The following is a 19,598-nucleotide window of genomic DNA, read 5'->3' on the forward strand; positions in this document are numbered from 1 at the left end:
GTTAGGAACGTTATTTACATACTCCCCAGCCATCCATGGATTGCAAATCAAAACGGGCTAAATTATATAGGCTATTCCAGGACAGCCTCAGACAACTTTCCAGACAACTCAATTCATTCATAATAGGCTTAAGGCTATCATGTCTTTACAGTCACCAGCAGAGTCTCTTACTGCGGGCCTAGGGTCCCCATCCCCATCTATTCAGAAGTGCTTGAGCTTCCTCTACTTTGGTGAACGTGTGTTTCTCGCCACCATGCGAGAAGATGAGGGTAGCGGGGAAGGCCATGCGAAATCTGATGCCATCCCTGATTAACAGGTTGCAGACTCCGTTGAAAGATCTTCATTGCTTGACGACCCCTGTAGTCAGATCAGAGCGAATGTAGACCGGTTGTCCATCATGTGTCTCTGACTGCTTTGCCTTGATAGGATCTTCATTCTGTCTGCGTAGTTATGCAGCTTCATTATGACTGCACGGGGCTTGTTGTCTCCCTGAGGAATCCCCGGCGTCCGGTGAGCTCTGTCCAGTTTCAGCGTCCTGTGTTTTGTGTCAAGGCCCAGTACTGTAGGCAGCTAGGTTTCCAAGAAGGCGATAGGCTGTCTTCCTTCAATCCCCTCTTTAAGTCCAATTATCCGGATGTTGTCACGGCGACTGCGATTCTCAAGTTCATCAGTCTTTTGAACTAAAGTGGAGATTGTCTCTTTTGCCTCAGTAAAAGACAATTTCAAAGCTGTTATCTCGTCCTCATTGGTGGAGATATGTTGTTCCGCTTCAACAAAGCGGGTGTCAATTTTCTCCAGCCTAGTGGTAACAGTATCCAATGTTTCAGAGAATTTGGCAAGTTTTGCCTCCAGCACCTTACCCACTTGAGTAGTTATTTCCAGGTTGTTAACCCAGTATGTCAATCCCTATCCTACTCGCTCTAACGCTTGGCTTGTTCTTGAGGTTCCTTGTACTAGAACAGAGCAAACTCCTCTCCCCTCGCCTTGTATCTATTTTGTGTAGTGGTTGCCGGGATCTCTTAAAATTAACCTAGTTAATTCACATTGACAGGTTCGCCTATCTGGTGCCCAACTATGGAATTAAAGTAGATCCGCTACAGTGTGTGTGTGTGTGTAGTTGTGAGTGTGTTACCTTGACATCGGTCAGCCTCTGCTCCATAATTGGGTACTCTGTGACAGCCGTGGATGGGATGGCCAGCTTAGCCTCGCACTCCTGTAACCATGCCAACAGGATGGACACCGTCTCCTTGTAGCGCGCTGGTGGCAGGCTTTCCAGGACTGGACACACACACACGCACGCACATACATACACACACACGTACACACACACACAGGTTCTTAATCCAAAGATCAATCCCAGTCAGCTACATGTACAGTACATGTGTGCGTGCTTGACTGTGTGTGCGCGTGCCTGTGTGTCTGTGCATGCGAGTCTGTGTTTATGTGTGTCTGTGTGTGTGTGTGGATGTGCATGTGTGTATCTGTGTGTGTGTCTGTGCGTGTGTGTGTATGCGTGTGTGTGTGTGTGTGTGTGTCTGTGCGTGTGTGTGTGTGTCTGTGCGTGTGTGTGTGTGTGTGTGTGTTTGTGTGTGTGAGAGAGAGTCTCACTCAGCTGCAGCTGTCTCTCCCTGGCCCTCAGGTCGTCCAGGACCTGCTGGTAGTGCTCCATGAACGCTGTGATGTCAGCGTCGAAGAACACGGGTGCGTTCTCCTTCTCTCTCAGCTCCTTCAGCTGCTCCTGCAGGACAACCACCTGGGGCTCCAGGGAGGACAGGCGTGACACCTCCTCCTGGGGGAGGGGGGTGAGAGAGAGAGAGAGAGAGAGAGAGAGAGAGAGAGAGAGAGAGAGAGAGGAAGATAATGTCAACAGAAGCAAACAGGACAGGTGTCATTAGGTTATAACAGAACACACAGAGGGATGGAGGGGAGGAGGTTGGATTAAATGCTAGAAGGGTGGTACGATGGAGCAGGAGAGAGAGAGGAGAGAGAGGGGAGAGAGAGGGGAGGAGGGGAGAGAGAGAAGTGAGAAAAAAAGAGAGAAAGTTGAGAGGGGGGAGAGAAAGAGAGGAGGAGAGAGAGGAGGAAAGAGGAGAGAGAGAAGGAGAGAGAGAAGTGGGAGAGAGAGGAGAGAGGAGGGAGAGAGAGGAGGGAGAGAGAAGAGAGAGAGAGAAGAGACGGAGGAGAGAGAGGAGAGAAAGAGGGGTAGAGAGAAGGAGAGAGTAATAGAGGAGAGAGAGGAGATAGGGGGAGACAGGAAGAGAGGGAGAGAAAAGGGGGCACAGAGTGAAATAAAAAGATAGGGTTTAATATCTCCTGGGACTGGAAGTGTCTAAAAATACACACAAAAAAAATAACTTATGCACGCACGCACGCACGCACGCACGCACGCACGCACGCACACACACACACACACACACAGAGATACAGCCAGAAGCAGACAGACCAAGTACTTACAGACAGGCACTGTTGTAGGCAGGAGACACAGAGAAAGACGGGCAGAATGTCAGACACACACATGCACATGCAAACACATATGCAAAACGCACATGCCCAACACACACACACGCAACACACACAAACACATACATGTACATAACACACAGAAACACATAGACAGAAGAAACACACACACACATACACACACACACACACATGCACATATACAGAGCACGCACACATACTGTAGGGGTGAATTCTCAAAGGGATGGCGTGGGTTTTTCTGCCGCTATACCTGTGCAAATAACCCCAAAATAAACCTTGCTATTGACAAAGCACTCGCAAAGGGTGAAATACCGTGCTAACTGTGTTGCCATCATCATAGTTTTTCTGTGCACTTGTGCTATTTGCGGATATTTAAAAGGTAATATGGGCAGAAAATGTGCCAATTTCTATGCAAATACACCTCATTGCAAATACAGTCCAATTCACAAAGATCGGCGCTAATTGCCACGTGCAGTTATAGTGATATTATTTTAATCTTCAGAGAGTTGGTGGTAATTGAAGCGTATTTATAAGCGGCATGGCTAGAGTTTCAGGTGATCATGGCAGCAGTTATTGTAGCCAGGCGATGGCATCGTAATGCCAGACGTGCTCGTGAGAGAATATTTCAAAGGAGAATATCACTTTTTGATTTAAGCGAGACCGAAATCATCTGGAGATAGCCTACAGGTTGCCAGCTCAAGCAATTCTTGCTCTACTTGATGAAATCAAAGATGATATTGAGCCTTCCACCCAGAGATCCCATGCAATACCTGGCATTGTCAAACTGTCAACACTCCAGGTTCTTGCGTCTGGCTCCTTCCAGAAACCTATCACAGGTGCCTCTGGACTATCACAACCATCCATCAGCAGGGCCGTATGGGATGTTGTACCAGCCATTATTAGCAGAGTGGCAAGATACATCCAATTTCCCCAAAACAGAAGGAAAATTGCGGAGATAAAGCAGTTCTTTAATGTTGCCAGCTTCCCAAATGCTGTAGGCGCTATTGACTGCATTCACATACCAATAGTACCACCATGGGAAAACGAACATGTTTTTAGAAATAGGAAGCAAACACATCAATCAACACCCAGGTAGTGTGCAACGGCAGTAATATAATAACGAATGTGGCTGCCAAAAAACCCAGGGTCGGTGCACAACTGCTAGCCTACATTTAGGAAGAGCAGTCTGTACGGAATGATGCAAGACATGGATACTGGGTTACTGGGTAAGAAAGTTGTTTTGAGAAAACGTTTGTGCTGTACTATTCATTGCGACTGTGTGTGGGGAAAGTGTGTGCTTTGGTATCATTGGTGACGGCGGCTATCAACTCCAGCCATGGCTGATGACTCTCGTGCGCAATCCTACCAACGTTGGAGAGGCGGCGTACAATTGGGCTCAGAACGCGCGGTGTCACACACATTTGGCATCTTAAAAAGCCGACTTAGATGCCTGGATCGTAGCGGTGGGGCAATGCTATATAATCCCCCCAAAGTATGCCAGATCATTGTAGTGTACTACATCCTGCACAACATTGCCATGAGAGCCGGTCTGCGCATGGATGTGGGTCTGCATCCTGAGGAGCACGGAAATGAAGACTCCGCTGATGACCAGGAGCCTCCTGCCCACCTGTCATGTGCGAGCAGATGAGGGCAGACATATCAGGCATTATTTCTCATGATTTAATTTGCTGTCTCTGCAACAAAATAAAGTTGCCGAATTACACCTTTGTGATCAAAAATACAAATAGCGTATGGCCCACGACCAAACATTAAATGAAAAGTGAGAAAAATAGCTTAAGCCCAACTTCGGCCTAAACATTCAGCACCATGGACAGCTCTGTTCAAACAAAATTATTTAGGGATGACATGATAAACAAATGCAATGACAAAAGATACACTGACAAAAACCAAGGATGCACGTTTTTTGCCCGGGAGTTATTGAATGATATTTTCTCCTTTGTTCTCTTTTTCAAATCATTCCACCTCTGTGGAAGGTTGCAGTCCATAGGCAACTATTGCATTTGGAAACACAAACTGCGCTCACAGACTGGGATATTAAATCCCAAATATGGTTTGTAGTTGTGAGTGTGATGTTTTTTGCTTGTAATTGTGAGGCATACATACCTGTGGACCTCGTCCATCAGGACTTCCAGTTCGCGCTTGGAAAATGTAATCTTTCTTTTTCTCTCTGCCATTGTCCATATGCGTTGCATGGGCAGTATTTATAGTAGTTTACCATATCAGGAGCAAATTGCACTGAGCTGCAACACTGTATGGGCGTGTTTGCGTTAGAATGTCATTAGCGCAATATCTTTAGTAAATAGGTCGTTAAAGGACAATGCTCGTTTTTGCTTACATAGAGCATAGGCCTGTGGTGGGTTTTCACATGCCTCTGTAATATGATCTTTCGAAACGTCTTTCGAAACGAAATAGCTTCCTCACTTGCTCCAGCACGCATGCACACAGCGTGCTGGAGCAACGATTGCGCGCTGTGCGAGGAAGATATTTCGTTTCGAAAGACGTTTCAAAAGATCATATTACAGAGGCATGTGAAAACCCACCACAGGCCTATGCTCTATGTAAGCACAACTAGCGATTCATGAAGACAGATTGATGAAAACAACCGTTTCGCGGCAGAAAATAGATTTTAAGAAACTGCATTCTAAGTGCCCCGACCACCGACATTACATGGATATACTGGCTCGCGCTGGATTTTAAATTTCTTCTACATGCCTCCGAACTACACCAAAGTGATCTCGGTGAGTCAAACGTCTTATAATATGTCGTAAATAAGGTCCAGGTTGTCAAAAACGAGCATTGTCCTTTAAGACGGAGCACATAGCAGCGCAAATGACAAGCAGCTCATGGTGCTATTACCGGCCGCAATCCATTCTTTGTGAATTCGCCACATACTGTACAGTACACACGCACGCACGCACGCACGCAGGCACGCACACACACACACACACACACACACACACACACACACACACACACACACACTCCCTCACCCTGCATCTCTCCAGCTGCATTCTGAGGGGCTCTGGTTCAGAGGCTGGGGGGTGCTGGAGCTTCAGCCAGTTCTCTGAGTTCACCACCGACTGCTCCATCTGCTGGAACAGGTTATAGAATGCCAGCACCTACACACACACACACACGCACACACACACACACACACACACATACGTTACTTGTGTTTGTGTGTGTGTGTTGTGTTTAGACGTGGTGTGTGTGAGAGTTTAAGTGTGGTGAATGTGTTTGTGCATTTCAGTGTGTGGGATTACGTGGCATGCATGTGTGAGTGTGTGTGGTGTGAGATCAGGTGGCGTGTGTGTGTGTTAAGAGTTAAGAGTCAGTGTGTGTGTGTGTGTGTGTGTGTGTGTGTGTGTGTATGTGTGAGGTCAGGTGGCGTGTGTGTGAGTGTGTGTGTGTGTGTGTGTGTTAAGAGTTAGTGTGTGTGTGTCTGCCCCTACCTTGCTCTGGTAATTGAGCCAGGACAGCCTTTCGGCCAGCAGAGAGCAAAACTCCTCCCAGCGGCTTTTCAGCTGCTCAGCCGCCTGCTGGATGTCATCTGCACGGGCCCCCTCTGGAGACACCGAAGGGTTAGATACACCACACACACACACACACACACACACACACACACACACACACACACACACACACACACACACACACACACACACACACACACACACACACACACACACACACACACACACACACACACACACACACACACACACACACACACACACACACACACACACACACACACACACACAGACACAGACACGCGGGTCAGGGTTAGGGTGTATTCATCAGTGGAAGGACAGAAGACTCAGCTGCTCGCCTTGAACTGGAGTGCCGCGGCAGAGACAACTGTTACTATGGGAACAGCCATAGGGGGACAGGTAGAGGGGTTGCCATGGGGACAGTGGGTGGGCGTGTCTTACCGCTTGCCAGCTGGTCGAGGAGCGCCTGCGCTGAGCGAGTGGCCTCCTGAAGCTTCCGGAACTTCTCCGGCCTCTCGCGGTCTATCGCCTAGGAGACAAAAGGTGGGGGGAAGGCAGAGGGATGGAGAAAAGGAGTGAAAGAGAGAAAGAGAAAGGGAGGGAAGTAATAGAGACAAGGAGAGAGAGAGTGAGACACAGCAAGAGAGAGAGAGAGAGAGAGAGAGAGAGAGATGTGAATGGAGATATGAATGTAATGAATGTGTAAGGCTAGATTCCAGATTAGTTGAACAAGGGTGCTGTATGGTTTTGTTGACTGTATCTCTACTGTGTGTCTACTGTGTCTCTACTATGTGTCTACTTTGTCTCTACTGTGTCTCTACTAGGGGTGTGCCCGAATATGAATACGGTACTCGGATGAGCACAAATAGTAGCTTTTTCCCGAATAGTAAATTTGTACGAATATTGTAAAAAATATTCGGGAGGGGGGAGAACAGTCAAATACTGTATGAGCGAGCGATACGCGCACATTCTGTCTGCTTGTTGACATGACACGACGAGGGAGAGAACGTTTGGAGCGTGCTAAGAAGCCAGATAGTAAGCAGGCAATGAACGTAAGCAGCACCAAGGGCTTTTGCGTTTATTGAGACAGTTATTAGATTTAGTTTTCTTGTCGTAGCCTACCTGCTGCAATATGTGAACTGTAGTGTTTGTTTGAGCAGAGGAGGACCGGTAGCTAGCTTGTTAGCTCAGTGTAGTATATCTAGCTAACGCTAGCTATTTCAGCTACGCATGCTCAGCCTCTCACTAGCCTGGAATATGTAGGGGTGGGTCGTATACCCACCTCCCTTGTTCTCTGTAAAAGCATTGTGTTGCCTCTGGGTATGAAATGCGCTATACAAATAAAGCTTTGATTGATTGATTGATTCACACCTGTCCTTAGTGTATCGTATCGTATTGTTATCGTCAATCCAATATCGTATCGTGAGATTAGTGTATCGTTACACCCCTAACACTGACCAGCCAATTGTATACCGCAGAGTGGGGGAATGTTCGTTCATCACCTCATCTGCATGGCGGAATGACGCCCAGGCCTCCACAGGTGGCGTGGGGCTAATGATGAACCCTCGAGCACGAAAAGCTCTTCGTAGGGTGCAGCAACACACCGACAGGATCCTTATCGCTGACTTCGAGGGGAACCCGATAACAACTGTCATGAGTGTGTACTCTCCCACCAACGCAGCACCAGTTGAGAAAGTGGAGAAGTTCTACAAGGACCTAAGCACAGCGATCCACCATGTGCCGGCTCACAACTTCCTGATAATCCTGGGGGACTTCAATGCGAGACTCGGACCAGAACATGCACCCTTCACATACCACAACACCACCAATCGCAACGGAGTATATCTAACTGCTCTGCTCACGGAACACGAGCTCCTGGCCGCCAACACCTTGTTCCCTAAGAGAATGGGCAAGCGATGGACATTCCAGGACCGAGCTACCAGTATGCTACGTGAGCTGGACTACATACTGGTTAGAAGGAAATGGAGGATGTCCATCCTCAACGCAGAGTGGTACAGTACGTTCAACTCTGTATGCTCCGACCACCGTGTGGTCTCTGTGAGGCTGCGTCTGAGCCTGAGCCTGTTCAACACCTACTACAGGATCAAAGGGGAGGAGCCGATGGAGAAGGTAAGGAAGGTGGAGGCGGTGCATGGCGAATGACAGTACAAGGGCCCTTTTCGAATCCAGCTCCTCTTCCCTCGCCCTATGCACTCCCCCTCGGTTTGCGCGTTCACGCGGAGGCCGCGCCATATTAAGTGCCATCCGCGAAACCAATTTGCGCCGAGTGGAAGTGGCTTATAACACCCTCGGTAGAGAGTGCACCGATGCAGACTCGATTCACATGTGCAGCTGTGTTTATTGTCCGAAATGAAAAACGCGCCGTACAAATGTAAGTTCCTCACAAATGATACGACATTTGCATTGTATTTCGCATCAAATTCCATTCTCCAGTTCAGAAAACGCTAGATTATGTTCATTTGATTGTAATGTAAAGTGGTGGCTGGTGGATATTTACCAGGACTGTTGTTCAGACTAAACAGCTGATCAAACTGAGAATGCAAAATGAAAAGTTGTCCACAAAAAAACGAAACAGCACTAAAGAAGCTTGGGAGTAAGTATTATTATTTTTTTCATAGGTTTAGTCCATGAATGGCCTACCACTCACCACAAAACACATATTTGGACACGCAATGTAGACACTCAACTACCAAGCAACATTTCAGTGAGATATAGGCCAAGTGATTTGTTTTAAATGCATCTTCTTCCAAACATTAAGCAAAGTTTCACTTGTTCCATTGGCAGATTTCACTGATTAGGCCTACAACCAAAAACGCCTTAATGTTTAAGATTCCTTGAAAAAAGATTAATTGGGTGATTGTATCCCATTACTAGGACTTGACAAATGATGTGTAGGCCTACTTGGTAAGATGTGGAGTGATTGGAGGGGCCACACAGCACTCTTTCTGACCAAAACATTTTAACCATCTTCCCGAACATATTTCTTAACAGCTTCATCATAAAAGAAATGAACCTGGAGGGTCAGGCAAGTCCAAAACAGGCCTCAAAGAAATGGGAGAATTTAAACAAGTACACAGTGAATGTGTTTCACATAACATGAATATAGCCTTCTAGATGCTGCAGAGATCTCATGCTATTGTTTGTTTTAGGAGCTGAGAGCTCCACCAACTGGCCCTGGGACTGACCAGGGAGAAGAAACCCCTGCTACTTGGAGCTTCTATGATGGCATGCATGAGGCAGTGGGGTCAAAACCATCTTTGACTCCACCTGTCCTCATTGCCTCATGCATGTCGAACCCCACCATCAAGGCCAGTCCAGATCCATCTTCCCTCTCGGGCACATCCAGGTCCAATCCACTGCCCCTCCCAGGCACATCCACGTCTGATCAACCATCCCTCCCAGGCACATCCACGTCCGATACACCGTCCCTCCCAGACACATCCAGGGTGTCCTCACTTGAACCCCCCCCTCCCCTGCCAAAAAAGACGGGGGTCCATTGATGGGGGTTAATAATTTTCAGTTGTAATCGGTGATGCCCAATTTTCAGTTTTCAATATTATTTTATTTTCAATAAATAAGAATTGTGGCAATCCCTGTGTATCCTTTATACAGAATCTGGAGACAAATATGTGCAATCTCTGGTTGTCATATTAGTGGTATGGTCTGCAATCTAAACTAGCCTATATTTCAGACCACAGGTGAACACAGCTCTGGAAAGGATGAGATCACAGCAACATCCTGGTTTACTGTGTATGGTTTACTATTTATAGATGTTTTTGAGTAAGTGCACTTTCTATATACTACTTTTCCCCAAAATTTAGAATGTCAGACATTATTTGCAGAAAATGACAAGAGGACAAACACAGGTTCATACGGCCAGCTTGTGCAGTTTTTATGGGCTTGTTTTAATAAACTGTCTAGCAACTTTCAACACAAGAATTGCAGCCCAAAGTGCTTCATAACAGTGAAGATGAAATTAGCATAAAATCAGGACAAACAAAATCAGGCCTGCTTTGTTTTGATGCAAATAAAAACAAAAATACAAACAAAGAATACACTATTAGCCTACAAATAATCGTGCTGAAGCATCTGCGGTGGAAAAATGACAATTTTTCATTGACAATAGTCCTAATAATAATAATAATAATAATAATAATAATAATGAATTAGGGTAATGGTGAAATGAATAGGTAAGAGTTCTTAAAATGATGTATAAATATAATTGAATGCCTTGGCCATATTGTCATTTGGATATTTCCACTTAGGACCTAGGTAGGCTATCTGATATAGGCAATCCTCATAAGCTGTAACAAGGAAGATACTAACGATGCCTCTACCGCTGCAAAGTGCTGTTGACGCGAAACCATGGTAACCGTTGTGGTTTGTGTTTCCTGTTTCCGCTGGAGTGAGGGGAGTGCGTCCCTAAGGGTTTTAGACCCTACACCCTAATCAAGGGAACTACATTCAGCTGTGAGGGGACTACACAACGGAGTGCACTCGGTGACTGCGTGCGAGTGGGGAGGGACTGGATTCAGAAAGGGCCAAGGAGTCATGGAAGGTCATAAACAAGATGAGTGGGTGCAAGAGGTCAAGGGAGGGACAACTAGCAGGCTGCAGCCCAGAGGAGAGAGTGGCCTCCTGGTTCACCCACTTCCGGGATCTCCTAGGCACACACCTGACAGTGGAAGGAGCTGAGGAAGAAATACCTGCAGTCCTCACAAATCTTGTGATTGACGATGGCCCCTTTACAGCTAAGGAGTTTGCCACAGTGAAGTCTGCTCTGAAGAAAAGGAAAAGTGCTGGGCCGGATGACATCTCCCCAGAGGTCCCTAAGAACTGTGATCTCGACAACATCATATTGGAGATCTGCACCCAAGCTCTGATAGAAAACATCAAACCTGATATATGGTCCCTCTCCAACATCATCCTGGTGCCAAAATCTGGAGATCTGTCTAAGCCAGACAACTATTGTGGCATTAACCTGACATGTTTCATAGCGAAAATGTACAACCGCATGAAACTAAACCGGATTTGAGATGCCATTGACCCTCACCAGAGGGACAACCAAAATGGCTTCAGAAAAGGAAGGACCACCGTAGCCCACATCCTGGCCTGAAAGGAGTAGTAAAGGGAAAAAGCTTCTTGTCTTTGAAATCGAGAGTTTAACATGTTTTTGAATGATTTTTCACGGTGCCCACCCACATCCATTGTATGACCTAAACGGTGGTAGAGCAATTATCAACTTTCTCAAAAGTGCTAGTTTTGTCAACTTTTTGATCTGAACCATTGTATATGATCATAAGTAACCTTAAAACAGGGCTAAACATGCATTTTCCCTTTACTACTCTTTTAAGGAGGATCATCAAGGAGGTGAAAAAAACAACCTAACAGCAGTCCTGTGTTTTATTGATTTCAAAAAAGCATTTGACTCAATACACAGAGGCGTGATGGTGAAAATCCTTAAGGCCTACGGAGTCCCTCCTAACCTACTCCGGGTCATAGAGGCCACGTACAGGGGCACAAGAGCCAGAGTGGTAACCCCGGATGGCAACAGTGAGGAGTTCGACATCCTAGCATGGGTGCTACAGGGGGACACTTTTGCCCCCTGCCTCTTCATTGTAGCCCTGGACTACACGCTTAGGAAAGCCATCAGTGGGCAGGATCAGGAGCTTGGCTTCATAATAACACCTAGTCTAGAAGAAACCCCGCTGTAGTCCTGGCAGACTTGGACTATGCAGATGACATCTGTCTGTTGTCCAACCGTGTAGAGCAGGCACAGGAGCTCTTGAACAGAGTAGAGGCAGAATGTGCCAGGGTTGGCCTCAGGTTGAATGCAAAGAAGACTGAGGCAATCACTTACAACACCCCCCTGGACCACCCACCTCTCAAGACAGCAGGGGGCAATGCTCTAGCAGAAGTTAATGACTTCAAATACCTGGGTTCCTCGGTCAACTCATCAGAACAGGACCTTAAGGTAAGAAAAGCGCTGGCATGGAGGGCACTGAATGGCAAAAATAGTGTGTGGAACTCCAATCTCCCTCGACACATCAAACTGAGCTTCTTCCATGCAACTGTGGAGTCTGTCCTCATATAAAAAACTGTGAAACTTGGACCCTGAAGCCCACCCTGCAGAAGTCTCAAGCATCTGTATGGGGGGTTACCAAAGCTGAGTGAGAAAGTGGCATCCAGGAGGACGAAACTTGCTGGCCACTGCCAAAGACATCATGAACTCCCAGCCAGCAAGCTGCTGCTCTGGGAGCCAACACATGGGCACCGAGTGAGAGGACGTCCCACACCAACATTGTGTGTTCTGCGGAACTGGCTGGATGTATGGACGACCGAGATGATTGGAGACTTCGCTGTCAAGCTCGTCTGAGGGCGACCTAATGCATTACACCAGGATTAGAAGTAACTCGCTTGCACTTTGCCTTCAGCACTAGATTATGCTCTTAGTCACTTGTTTGTTTTAGAAAGAAGATGCACTTGTGAGTTCTGGCAAGTAGTAGTACATTGGCTCTTCCTACGTTAAATGCAATTATTGTTAGTCGCTTTGGATAAAAGCGTCTGCTAAATGACTGTAATGTAATGTAATGTAATGTAACTCAGAAAAAAACAAACATATCTGTCTGTAACACGGCCTGCTGATTCACAATACAATAATATTGTGACACTTTGTTTTTTTGGGGGGGTGTTAGGGTTCTACCTGTAGACAATCTGTGGAAATATAAAGTAAATCGAACCAGTAGATGGGAAATTATGCAGGATTACCTTGGAACTCCTTTTTCAGGCCAGGCCTGGAGTATTTGGCTCTTTTTTGCATATGTGGTGAATCACTTTATTGAAGAATTTCATGGCTTTTTCAAAACAAGTAAAAAGTCAGATCATTCATTTTATGAAGGGGATAAGTCAAAGTTCTGAAAAAATAAGGTCAGGTTTTGTTCTATTCTTGATAGAAGAGTAGGACAAGGATTAAAAGTGAATATTCCTCATACAAAATAACTTTTTGCTCTTTCCGCCTATAATAAGGCCTTATATAGGTGGCTGCTGATTCAAAATAGAACCAAATATTGGCATCCCGGTTGCTTTGAGATGTAGGGACACTACCTGTAGACTATCTGTGCAAGTATGATGTAAAAACAACCATCTGGTACAAAATGTTTTTTGCACTTTTTTGGCCTATTGGGTAAGTCACTTCATGGATGAATTTCATGACTTTTGCAGTAAAAGTATAAATTGGGACAATCCATTTCATGAAGGGGACATATTAAAGATATGAAAAAACAATGTCCCGTTTTGTTCTACCCCGGGGAGGGGTATCTCCAAATTTTGAGGGTTTGGTTCCTCCACTAAAAGCCTCAGTGTGCAATCAGCGCATGTCACTGCCCTCAAACTACGCAGTCCTGCTTTATCCATAATTAGGCTATCTCTGTGTAATTGACTGCTTTAAATTAGGATTGATGTGGTAGGCTATCGTTAGGCTGGTCATTGCTGTTGATGGTTTATCTTATTTGCAAGTGCATTGTAGACTATCCCTGGCATCTATTAATTTTCTAAAGCCAATTGTATTCATTTTCTTGTAGCCCTGAATAGTGCCAATTGTAATCAGTGAATGTCTGCATTGTCAATGCTCCAGTTTTAATCCAGATTATAATCGTCATTTATTACAGTTATATCATTTCAGGCATTAAAGGAGTAGTAAAGGGAAAATGCATGTTTAGCCCTGTTTTAAGGTTACTTATAATCATATACAATGGTTCAGATCAAAACGTTGACAAAGCTAGCATTTTCGAGAAAGTTGATAATTGCTCTACCACCATTTTGGTCATACAATGGATGTGGATGGGCATCTTGAAAAATCATTCAAAAACATGTTAAACTCTCGATTTCAAAGGCAGAGAAATTTCACCGCAAAACAGATGTGCGCAGTTTTCATTTATACTGTACGACGGATTATTAATCAGATCTCCTTGTGCATCTCCATTTTTATGTTTGTGCGCTGCAGTAGGCTTAACTATTTTGTTTTGCAAAACTTTTTGTTCATCATTCAGGCTTCACATAGGCAACGGTAAGCCTGTTTAACTTTTATAGACTGTCAAATAGGCCTATATGCTATGCTTTTTGCCCCAGGTGTGGGTCGGGATAAATGAATGGGTGTGTGTGAGCCGAAGGAGGGGGGCATCCAGTCTCATCATAGGACAATGTTCTCCTGATAAGTGTTTTATTTAAGGTTCGGTTAACTTTTAATCAGTTAACCTTCCCCATCCTTAAACAGAACCAAAGCATCATCTCAGTTCTTATGTCATGTTCCTTTTTAGGTGATAGCGCATATCCCCTACAGCCTCATGATTCCAGTTCTGTACCCGAATACTCCCGAGGAGTGCAGATTTTCATTCCTTTTCCATGGTTCAATTGTGGGATACAACACGCAAAAACCCTCATTTAAATAGGCCTGTCTTCACACTTTTGCACCTGTTGTTATTCACACAATTATCCTTGATAGATCACCTGTAAAATGCATTCCAACTGAAGGACTGCTAACGCAGTTGTGCGTTCTTTATTTGGGATCTTAGTAGATAAGGCCCTATGTGTCTACTGTGTCTCTACCGGTCCGTGTCTCTACCATGTCCCTACTGTGTCTCTATTGTATCCCTACTATGTGTCTATTGTGCCTCTACTGTGTGTCTACTGGGTCTCTCTACTGTTCCTCTACTGCGTGTCTACTGGGTCTCTACTATGTGTCTACTGTGTCTACTGCGTGTCTACTAGGTCTCTACAGTGTGTCTACTGTGCCTCTACTGCGTGTCTACTGGGTCTCTACTATGTGTCTACTATGTGTCTACTGTGTGTCTACTGCATGTCTACTGGGTCTCTACTATGTGTCTACTATGTGTCTACTGTGTGTCTACTGCGTGTCTACTGGGTCTCTACTACGTGTCTTTACCAGGACTTTGTCGTGCAGCTCTTGCACGCTGCCCTCCTTGCGAGAGACGGAGAACTCTGGACTCTGCAGGATGGCCTGCGACCGGGTGATGAAACTATGCAGCTCTGTGAAGTCCATATCAAACCTGAGGACACGCACACACGCACGCACAAATGCATTAGTACATGTTAACTAAGTACTATGTACAATACTTTCAACTGATAATAAATCTATGATATTCTATTCTATTCTCTACTATGTCTACTTGCCAGAGGCATCAACAGAACGACCTACTTTGTAACTCTAACTCTTGCTAGACAGTGAGACAGTGAGACCACAGGCTAGACCAGACAGCACACAGCACCTACCTGGTGTTGGCACACAGAGCAGACAGCCTGACAGACAGACAGGCAGGCAAGCAGGCAGGCAGGCAGACAGGAAGACCCGCAGACAGGCACACAGACAGACAGAGAAGGGCAGGCAGACAGACAGACAGACAGACAGACAGACAGACAGACAGACAGACAGACAGACAGACAGACAGAGAGAGGCAGGCAGACAGACATGCAGACAAACAGACAAGCAGGCAGACAGACAGACAGGCAGGTGTCAATTCTCATTGTTGGAAAATAACCATCTCTTTGTCACGGCATCATTCTATCTGCAAATACCGTCAAATACCCGGGGTCCACTTGATTTATTTCTCACAGAACAATGAAGCACATGGACCAGTCCCAGAAGTACAAATCAATCGCACCACAGCTAATTTCAAACACTTTGAAGTAATTTATCAATGTAATGGATCCAGGGGTGTGAGTGGGAGTGGCGAGGACCCAGGGGGTCTGTGAGGAAGTTGTTGATTGACAGGGGGCCTGTGAGGAGGTTGTTGATTGACAGGGGGTCTGTGAGGAGGTTGTTGATTGACAGGGGGGCTGTGAGGAGGTTGATGATTGGCCGCCTCACCTCTTCCTGAGCTCGGAGTCGACCACAATCTGTCTCTTCTTCTGTGGTGGCGAAGGAAGCAGCTCCTCCTTCTTCTGCCGCACAGACACCTTTTCACGCGTCGTCACCTTGGTTACTGTCGCCGTAATGGAGTGTGTCAGCTCCGACTGCGCCGCGGTGACAGCCAGCGAGATCTGGAAGAAAACACACACACACACACATATCAGAGCACACATCAGAACACACATCAGGAAACACACTCACACATCAGAACACACACAAAGACGCACAAGAGAGATGGATGTCCTTGTCAGAACAGGCAAAGTAAAGAAAGAGTTTTGTATCAAACACCACACACAAACACACACACACACGGCAGACCAGAGCAACATACACAACAGTAGCTGTGTGGAGTAGAGGAATACGAACAACTAGGACAAAACATATAATTTGTATCATTAAATATGCACCGCTAGTGTGCTAAACACACGTACACACACACACACACACACACACACACATACACTACTTGTGTGTGTGCGTTACTTGTGTGTGTGCGTTACTTGTGTGTGTGTGTGTGTGTGTGTGTGTGTGTGTGTGTGTGTGTGCTGCCACCCAAAGAGTCAAGGTTACTCTTCCTCACAGCAGAGTGGGAGGGGGGAAAGCATGAGTGGAATAACTATGAGCTTGATAAATATCAATACACACTTCTGTGTGTGTGTGTGTGTGTGTGTGTGTGTGTGTGTGTGTGTGTGTGTGTGTGTGTGTGTGTGTGTGCGCGTGCGTGCGTGTGTTAAACCGATTTCGGTCGAAACAAACCAGATGATAGCTTAACAATAGAGATTGTTTGGCTGCCATGGAGACCGGGTCAGAGATAGCGGTATGTGTGTGTGCTTGTGTGTGCATGTGTGTGCGTGCGGGCATGTGTGTGTTTGTGTGTGTGTGTGTGTGTGTGTTTGTGTGTGTGCGTGTGTGCATGTGTGTGTGCGCCAGGGACAGGATGATGGTGATTAGCAGTGTACTAACGAATCCTCTCTCCTCCCCGGGTCGATTATCTGATCTTGATTATAATGGCTCTGGACGGGAGAGAACCGGGAGAGGAAGCAGCCAGACAGGAGAGGAGAGAGAGGGATGAGGAGAGAGAGGAGAGAGAGGGATGAGGAGAGAGAGGAGAGAGGGATGAGGAGAGAGAGGAGAGAGAGGGATGAGGAGAGAGAGGAGAGAGGGATGAGGAGAGAGAGGAGAGAGGGATGAGGAGAGAGAGGGATGAGGAGAGAGGAGAGAGGGATGAGGAGAGAGAGGAGAGAGGGATGAGGAGAGAGGGGAGAGAGAGGGATGAAGAGAGAGAGGAGAGAGGGATGAGGAAAGAGAGGAGAGAGAGGGATGAGGAGGGAGAGGGATGGAGAGAGAGGGATGCGGATAGAGAGGTGAGAGGGATGAGGAGAGAGGAGAGAGAGGAGAGGGATGAGGAGAGAGAGGAGAGAGGGATGAGGAGAGAGAGGAGAGAGAGGGATGAGGAGAGAGGAGAGAGGGATGAGGAGAGAGGGATGAGGAGAGAGAGGAGAGAGAGGAATGAGGAGAGAGAGGAGAGAGGGATGCGGATAGAGAGGTGAGAGGGATGAGGAGAGAGGAGAGAGAGGAGAGGGATGAGGAGAGAGAGGAGAGAGGGATGAGGAGAGAGAGGAGAGAGGGATGAGGAGAGAGGAGAGAGGGATGAGGAGAGAGGGATGAGGAGAGAGAGGAGAGAGAGGAATGAGGAGAGAGAGGAGAGAGGGATGAGGAGAGAGAGGAGAGAGGGATAAGGAGAGAGAGGGATGAGGAGAGAGAGGGATGAGGAAAGAGAGAGGAGAGAGGGATGAGGAGAGAGAGGGATGGAGAGAGAGGGATGCGGAGAGAGAGGTGAGAGGGATGAGGAGAGAGAGGAGAGGGATGAGGAAAGAGAAGAGAGAGGAATGAGGAGAGAGAGGAGAGAGAGGGATGAGGAGAGAGAGGAGAGAGGGATGAGGAGAGAGAGGAGAGAGGGATGAGGAGAGAGGGATGAGGAGAGAGAGGAATGGAGAGAGAGGGATGCGGAGAGAGGTGAGAGGGATGAGGAGAGAGGGATGAGGAGAGAGAGGAGATGGATGAGGAGAGAGAAGAGAGAGGAATGAGGAGAGAGAGGGATGAGGAGAGAGAGGAGAGAGGGATGAGGAGAGAGAGGGATGAGGAGAGAGAGGAGAGACGGATGAGGAGAGAGAGGGATGAGGAGAGAGAGGAGAGAGGGATGAGGAGAGAGATGAATGAGGAGAGAGAGGAGAGAGAGGGATGAGGAGAGAGGGATGAGGAGAGAGAGGGATGAGTAGAGAGAGGAGAGAGAGAGGGATGAGTAGAGAGAGGAGAGAGAGGGATGAGGAGAGAGGAGAGAGGGATGAGGAGAGAAGAGAGAGAGGGATGAGGAGAGAGAAGAGAGAGGGATGAGGAGAGAAAGGAGAGAGGAATGAGGAGAGATAGAGGAGAGAGAGGGATGCGGAGAGAGGAGAGAGAGGGATGAGGAGAGAGAGGAGAGACAGGGATGAGGAGAGAGGGATGAGGAGAGAAGAGAGAAGGTTGAGGAAAGAGAGGGATGGAGAGAGAGGGATGCAGAGAGAGAGGTGAAAGGGATGAGGAGAGAGGGATAAGGAGAGGTGAGAGGGATGAGGAGAGAGGGATAAGGAGAGAGAGGACAGAGGGATGAGGAGAGAGAGGGATGAGGAGAGAGGAGAGAGGAGAGGGATGAGGAGAGAGGAGAGAGAGGGATGAGGAGAGAAAGGAGAGAGGGATGAGGAGAGAGAGGAATGAGGAGAGAGGAGAGAGAGGGATGAGTAGAGAGAGGAGAGAGAGGGATGAGGAGAGAGGAGAGAGAGGGATGAGTAGAGAGAGGAGAAAGAGGGATGAGGAGAGAGAGGGATGAAGAGAGAGGGATGAGTAGAGAGAGGAGAGAGAGGGATGAGGAGAGAGGAGAGAGAGGGATGAGTAGAGAGAAGGATGAGGAGAGAGGAATGAGGACAGAGGAGAGAGAAGATGGAGGAATATACAGTAGTAATGTAATGTTGTAGTTCAGGTCAGGGTCTGTTTCCCCTTATGCCGGGCTCAGACTACAGGATTTTTGGGCCGATTTTTCCCCGATTCACACCTCCCGACAATCGGAGGAGAAATCTGGTCTGGAACGTTGGTCGGGGCCAATGATCGGTCCAGATTATCTTGTAATGTGAGGGGTTTACAGATCCAATCTTATACCTCCCGATCGGCTCGCAGACCCATCGGGGCGGCCCCGATAATATCAAACAAGTTTGATATTTAAGATTATTACGTCCCGACTTTACAAGTGAGACGGCGAGACCAGTGGTTTATTGCTCCCTCGGGCACGATAAGATCCTGTAGTGTGTGATGAGCCGTTATTTTCAAATCTTGCTGTGTGTGCTCGTATGAGATGCGCAAGAAGAATATCTGTTAAGATTCTCCTTATGTGCGTGATGTAACCCGATTTCGAAATTGGTTAGGATTTTAAATATCCTGTAGTGTGAGCCCGGCATTAGTTTCCAGGGGATAGCGGTCCATAACATACTTTAGTATTTTACTATAGCAGTATTTCCATAGTAGTATTGCAGTATTTCTATTGTAGTGTTGCAGTATGAGTGTAGTAGTATCAGTATTGCTGTAGTACCTGGGAGCTGGAGGCCTCCAGACTCTGCAGCAGTCTG

General features: G+C 46.8%; 1 protein-coding gene across 1 annotated transcript in view; it reads right to left on the bottom strand.

The window, feature by feature from the left end:
• LOC311310521 (dystrophin-like) overlaps positions 1–19,598 on the bottom strand; it is a gene marked incomplete at both ends in the record, with an annotated part of 146,912 nt that overhangs the window by 50,414 nt on the left and 76,900 nt on the right. The window contains 8 exons of the mRNA XM_084440030.1: positions 1,133–1,278; positions 1,609–1,789; positions 5,493–5,621; positions 5,955–6,067; positions 6,438–6,525; positions 14,959–15,082; positions 15,901–16,073; positions 19,562–19,598. The exon at positions 19,562–19,598 is cut by the window's right edge and continues 143 nt beyond it. Of these exons, the coding sequence (XP_084296156.1) occupies positions 1,133–1,278; positions 1,609–1,789; positions 5,493–5,621; positions 5,955–6,067; positions 6,438–6,525; positions 14,959–15,082; positions 15,901–16,073; positions 19,562–19,598 (991 nt within the window). The remainder of the gene's footprint in view (positions 1–1,132; positions 1,279–1,608; positions 1,790–5,492; positions 5,622–5,954; positions 6,068–6,437; positions 6,526–14,958; positions 15,083–15,900; positions 16,074–19,561) is intronic.

This window comes from Borostomias antarcticus (assembly GCF_949987555.1).
Source record: "Borostomias antarcticus genome assembly, chromosome: 6".
NCBI lineage: Eukaryota > Metazoa > Chordata > Actinopteri > Stomiiformes > Stomiidae > Borostomias > Borostomias antarcticus.